At 29.5% G+C, this 6,999-nt stretch overlaps 1 protein-coding gene across 1 annotated transcript; it reads right to left on the bottom strand.

The window, feature by feature from the left end:
- Window positions 1-4,054: 4,054 nt before the first annotated feature.
- Window positions 4,055-6,779, bottom strand: LOC114173592 (B3 domain-containing transcription factor VRN1-like). Its single transcript, XM_085669758.1, has 6 exons — window positions 6,708-6,779; window positions 5,907-6,345; window positions 5,656-5,789; window positions 5,317-5,587; window positions 5,089-5,195; window positions 4,055-4,324 (listed from the first exon to the last, which is right to left on the bottom strand). Exons 1-6 carry the CDS (start codon window positions 6,777-6,779, stop codon window positions 4,055-4,057), a joined length of 1,293 nt encoding a protein of 430 aa, XP_085525884.1.
- Window positions 6,780-6,999: the final 220 nt, after the last annotated feature.

Here is a 6,999-nt window from a genome sequence, read left to right as displayed (position 1 = left end):
CCAAACCCAAGGCCAAAGCTCTGATACCAAATGGTGTGAATCTAGAAGAGTGAATTCGTTTTACAAATCTATCTAGGTTGGAATGCTAATAAGGAAGAAATTTGGGAATTTGTTTAAAATGAGAAAATGGAAAAAGATAAGAAGATAGAATGGAAATTGATAGACATCACACTTTCAAGGATGGAAGATAAGCCTAAGAATTTAAACACACAAAAGGATGAAGAACCTTTGATAAAACTCAGGGAATTCTTGAATCACTCAAGAACTTAGGAGAATCAATTTGACTAAGATAAATGAGATAAACTCTAATATTTCTAAATAAAACTCCACTTGTTTTCATTGATAAAAATGGTTCAACTTATATAGAAGTTTTATCCATCAAAATTACAAAGGATTCATTAATTGTAATTACATACCACTTAAGTTAATAATGATCACAGTACTTAATGGTTGATTGGAACTGAATTTTTGTGGTAACCAAAAGTCACCAAAAAGCAAGTCGTCCACATTCTTGGTATTGTAACATCTCATTCATGCAATTATTTGCAACAAAATAAATATAAAATAAACTAAAATCAATGTAGCTAAAAACATGCTTGTTGATCTCTCCAAATCAGTAAGTGTTACTCCTTTTCAAAAGTTGAAATTATGACAATTGAGCTTCAATAAAAATCATGTCACCTCCTTTTTCTTCTATCCAATTGGATTCACATCACTTTATCTAGATTCATATCACTTTATCCCTATGATAACACGCTAACAACCAACGAGGGTGTTGAAGCATTATGAAACTAATTTATTGGTCGAGAGCGCCACAAAAAAGCCCCAAACACCCGACCTTGAAATGTCAATGTTGGCACCTTTAATCACTCTTGACAATACGAAACCTCTGATGAAGTTGAGCATTGTAATATGATATGAGGAACAAAGGTGTAGGAAATAGGGACTTTGGGAACAAAGAATTTGAGGTAAATTTTGGAGAAATGGAAGATTTTGGGGAAGACCATGCTTCTCGTAAAATCGAGAATGAGAATGAAGGAAATGTCTCCTCTACATCTTGAAATTTCACTTTAATTCTCCCACTTAAACACCAACAGTTTGCATTCGTTAGTAAACAACTGCAACAACCTTATCGACAGAATTTGCCAAAACAGATAATTGGTCAACAATTATCTAACTCACTTACCGAGATGAAATTTTTTGTCGGTAAATGAAAGATCAAACTTTGTCGATAATTTCCCTCAGCATTTCATATTACTGACATACTTTCATCTTTCGATAAATTACCATTAGTAAATTTAATAGTTTTAACAATGAAACTTTTTCATGAATAGTAAACATTAGGACAATTCATTGCATTGAAAATATAAAAATCATTTAAACTAATAAAGGTTTCGATACATTTCACACACATTAAAATCTTAATTAATGATGTCAATATTTGTTATTTTATGAATTTATTATGCACATTCTTTTATTATTTTACCTTGTTTTCAACAAATTGAGATTTATGTGAGAGATAAATTAAACTTATATAAATACAGAATTTCATGTTCATTAAATTTGAATTAAATAAAATATTTATAACTATATAATATTATAATTTATAATCAATCTTTTTTAAATTATATTAACATTCGAGTCATGAGTAAAAAAAAGTAAATTATTAAGTCATATGTGATTTCTTTAAAGAATTACATTTTTAGCATTGACTGGGTCTATATTTTTATGTAATGAATTACAATTATTTTATTGAATCAGAATACTTTAGTCTTCGTCTCTAGGATGTTTTTACCATTTTGATGTAATTTCATAATGAATTTACAAGAATGGTGCAAGTTTAAAAAATATGAGCTCGGCAAGTCATGCCTACTTGAAAGGACTTCAAAACAAAGAAAATGTGTCATGCTGAATAAATTTTACTATGGATGAACTAAAGTTGTACGAAGTCTGTTAGATTTGATGCACCAATATTTCACAATCAAGAGGGGATGAATTGGTTTTGACAATCTTTACCCAGTTTTAGCAATTTCGAAAATGTTTTGAAAAACTTTGGCTTGTTAAAGCAATTGAAACAATGTGATTGGATACTTAAAGTTTGGATTATTTATGCCATACCAAAAATAAAGAGGAGAAGAGATAAAATACACACAAGAGATTTATACTAGTTTGATTCCTTAGAATTTACATCCAGTTTCCCCTAGCAAACCACAACTAGAGAGTCTCTTTCATTATATCTCAAAGATTTTCAAAGACACTTAGCAAATCTTAACTTTAAGACGAGAAAATCATACAACCAAAGCTATACCACACATTTGCTTCAAACAAAATCAGCAAGGCTATACCACACACTTGCTTCAACCAAAATCAGCAAGGTTATACCACATACTTGCTTCAAACACAATCAGCAATACAGTAAATTTCAAACTATAACAGAATACAAAAATACAGCTTAGAAATCAGATTGAATACACCTTTGTCCAATTTTGATTTTCCTTCATCTTGTCAAGCCAAGATCCATGTAGTAGAGACCAATCTTGATGAATCATGATGAACCTTAAATAGATCTTCAAGAACTGCTCCAAGAAAATATTCAACACTATTTCCTCTTTCTTTTAGATGAAAAAACTGTCTTTTCTAACAGGTGCAGTGATCTGTTTATATGAATCAATTGTTGTCTAGAAGTACCTAGTTGACTAGGTTATTTGGTTAGTTAACTAGATTATGAAAGAATTTAAGTTCATGTTTCAGAACTAATCTAGTTGACTAGATTAGTATTCTAGTCAACTACTGAGACAACAGAACAACACTTTTAACTATCACACACATACCAACTATCACACACATACCAGACATGACCTAATGATCTAAATACTAAGTGTGAGGCACTTAACACATACATCATGTCACACATCATGTTCACACACACATATATGTCTTGTTTGAATTCCAACACTTTTACGCTATCATTTTTCCTATGGACATCATCAAAAACAACATAGATTCACTTTGAAAAATAGGAACAACAAAGTTATGAAGACTTATGTGAAAAAGTTGAAGTAGTGTCATATTGTGAAGATTTCAGTTCTATAATGGACTGAAGTCAGTGCTGGATTTCTTTTGATCAATAGAACAGGAAGAGGAGGAAAAATGTTTATGAAGCGCTATCTTATGGTTGTGTTATATTGTGACGACTTCAGCTTTGTAATGACTTTAGTCTCACCACAACAAACACAACAAAATTGAACCGACTACCACCACATGATTAGGCTTCGGCTTCTTGTAGGCTATCATGGAAATTTACAAACAAACCAAAATGAAGATGAGTTTACAATTTTGGAAGGTATATATTTGAGGATTTAAGTATTTATGGATTCAAAGATTCAAAAATTGGAAGTGAAAGTATAATTTCCTTAGAGATTTAACAAATACTACAATTTTTGGTTTATTTTATCGACAAGATAAGGATGACAAGAGGAAAAGAAGATGAAGATAAATGACAAAAGGGACAATGCATAAGCTTAGAACAAAGTGCATAGACTTCTCAAGCTTTAATTATTCTTATCAACATTACTTACGGAAGGAAGGAGCACACTATTAATGAAATTAATTTCTTACCACCAACATCTATTGGTAAATGTACGTAATAAATTTACTTTTATTAGGTACCAAAATTACCATGAGACCATTCATTCGTTTTTGTGAAGATTGAAATAATAATTGAATTTTCATGTTACCTGCGTATTTGTTGGTGAATAATATTTTTATTAAGCGAACATATCCTTTATCGGCAGATTCATCAATTGATATTTTGAGGTCTTATTACAATTTGTTATCTGTTGGTGATGCATGTTTTCTAACAGATATAGATTATAGATAATATTGCACCGAAAAATTATGATTTTCTTGTAATTAGTATGATTAGGTTCCAGACTACTGAAAAATCAAGTAAATATTAGATGATAGGAGGAACATTTATTTTCTAATGGACAGTGTTCTAAATAAAATTCCTTACAAGTGAAAAAAAAAATAAAGGGAATAATTAATCTTTTATCTATGTTTTGTTAGGTCCAGATGAATTATTTGGTTTTAAACATGAAACATTGAACACAAGATTTTCCTGATCTAGCATCCTAAGGATACAAACATCTCCCAGTTTCAAGTCACAGTCCCTAACAAAATCAAACCAGCCACTAGAGAATCTAGCAAAGGAATGTTGACCATATAACAAAAACTTTACTTTCCACGATCTCTCCCCAACACGAAAAGTCACACGTCTTCCACTTTCCTCACCATACTTCTTCGCATATTCAAATGGTATAGTCTGCATCACAAAATTTTAATTTACTTCATATTCATCCCATATTTTTTTTTCTCGATACTTATAACCTTTCACTATTGACTATACTTTACAATCTCTAATAAAGGATTATGAGAATCTTTTAGTATAAAAAAAAATTATCAACAAACAAATGTGATTCCTCATAACTAAAAAGATATTATCTTTCTTTATGAGCAAAACAAACATATAAAATCAAATAAGAAAACCTCATCAAGAAATTACACAAACGAAAATAAATAAAAATTCAAAATAAGTGTTCCAAAAAATATTTTTAGATTTGGAAATACTATATAAAACACTCGTTTAAGAATGATTTTTTTTATACTTTTTGAATTGAGTGTTCCAGAATGAATTTCCAAATCCGAAAATACATCTCAAAATATTCAATACAGAAAATATTAAAAAAAGTGTTGAAATTTTTATTATAATTTTAAACAAGGGATAGTTTAAAAATTCTACATGTGAGGGGGTATAAAAAGAAAAAAGTGAAATGCAGGAAGAAATACCTTTTTCTTATATACATATATACATAATAGAAAATCCATATATATATATTTTTATGTTTATTTTCTCTTCTCTCATATATTTCACTTTATTTTTAATAAATATAATTTTATTTTATATAATAACTTAAAAACATTATATTATTATTATCTATTAATATAATATTCTTAAAAAATGGTACACATACACATACTCGACATTATAATAAGATTTTGTTTATACAAATTATTAGTTTGGCATACCGGAAATCCTGACTTGACGCAGATGAAGAGATCATCTTGGGGCTTTGGTGTCCTTGCTTGAGTGGTCACAGGACTTTTACGGGATGAAGAAGGCAAGTGAGAAACTCCTTTTTGGCCTGAATTGTAAATTAAAAATGTTAAAACAAAAAACATGGTAATGTGAAATTCACTATTTTTTTTGTTTATTGAAATGATATAGAATTAGGGTAAGTAATAATGCACATATACCTTTGAATAGGGGTGTGGTTGAGTGGTGTTTTAGAGGATATATAGTAACCTTGAATAAAAATTGTGGACTCTCTAGTAACTCAAAACCACAAACATCACCGACTTTCAATTTATTGTCCAACAAAAACCTCCTCCACCCCCTGAAAAATGTTAATTGTCCATACTTATTAAGCTTTGTCTCAACCTCCCAACTTCTCCCATCTTCAACAAAAAGCGTAGCAACAACTCCTTCTTTATGTAGATTATGTTTCGAAAATTCAGCTGGCATGATCTGATCATTTCATCATTTTTAGGGTTTGCAAAATACTCAATAATAAATACAAAAAACAAAAATATTACCAGAAGATCTCTCTCTATGTATGTTTGTTGGATAATAGATGTGAAGTGAGTATTCTTAGGGTTGAACATCTCCTTCACCTTCTCGTGAAAGACTTTCACTTTCTTCTTCAACTCTCCTTCACTACTTCTACATGCTACAAAACCCAATCTTCTGATTTCAAATTACTTTAAATGATTGTGATTTTATTTTGTAATGATGAAAAAAAGAAAGAAAATATACTTAAATCTTTCAAAGAAAAAATAACACTAACCATTATTCATGTGCTTGGAATAATCAGAACATGCTCTCTTTCTAGAATGTTTGTTGGATTGTTGTTGTTCTTTTTCTTCAACTTCTTCTTTTGGCCTTTTACTTCCCTCTTCACTCAATTTTGCAGAAAATTCACTACCTTCAACAATTTCTTCCACTTCTTCATTAGTAGCATCATTGCTTAAAGGGTATTCTATTTCTAAACCACTTTTTCCAAAAATAATCACGTTAAACAAAGAATTTCCTTCATATCCAAACACTAAAAAATGTGACACATCCAACTTAGAGTATTCAGCAAACTCTTTCCAACCATTGCAAAACCAAACATCACCATCCTTATTCACCCAATAAACTTTGTTCTTCCTGCCATTTGGAAGACTTAAGGTAACAGGATTTGACATTCCTTGCCAATGTCTTCTCACAAAACTGGTTGGTACTTTCTGCCACACATTTGTTATATCACCGACAATCAATATATAAAGACATGTAGAAGAGGAATTTGAAAGGATCAAATGAAATCAAGTTTTATACAAATTAAAAAAAATAAATTCAAGGTAATCACAGAAATCCCCAATAATTAACATTTAAAAATTGAAACTTTTGAAATATTTATATACTCCAAAACAGGTATACCCATTCAATTTCAATTAAATCTAATACCAAAAACAACATGATAATATTACTTAATTCATTCAAACATCTCATATTACATGAAGAAGGCATGCACCAAAATTTTCATAGGTTTTGGAGTACACATTAATAAAATTTTGTTAATGATATTTAAAGAAAAATAAACTGTTACCATTATTCCCCTTCGAAGGGTGCTTTCCACAATGACCTTGAAAAAACGCACTCCTTGACATTGAGAAGACATTGTTCAACTTGTTAAACCTAAGTGAATCTGTGATGCAAAGTAGAGAGAACAAATTAAATACCAAGGGAAAAATAATTAAAATTAAAATAAATTAAAATTTGTTACAAATAAATTGAAACTGAAAATTTTAAATACGGACTAAATTAATAATTAAATATATATATATATATATATATATATATATATGCAATATTCTGATATATCTCCATTAATCATGGAA

The sequence above is a fragment of the Vigna unguiculata genome, chromosome 2, assembly GCF_037176805.1.
Source record: "Vigna unguiculata cultivar grain cowpea cultivar isolate G323 ecotype 2 chromosome 2, ASM3717680v1, whole genome shotgun sequence".
In the NCBI taxonomy this organism is placed as follows: domain Eukaryota; kingdom Viridiplantae; phylum Streptophyta; class Magnoliopsida; order Fabales; family Fabaceae; genus Vigna; species Vigna unguiculata.
Note: the sequence above shows the minus strand (reverse complement) of the source record. Positions and strands in the feature narration are given on the sequence as shown.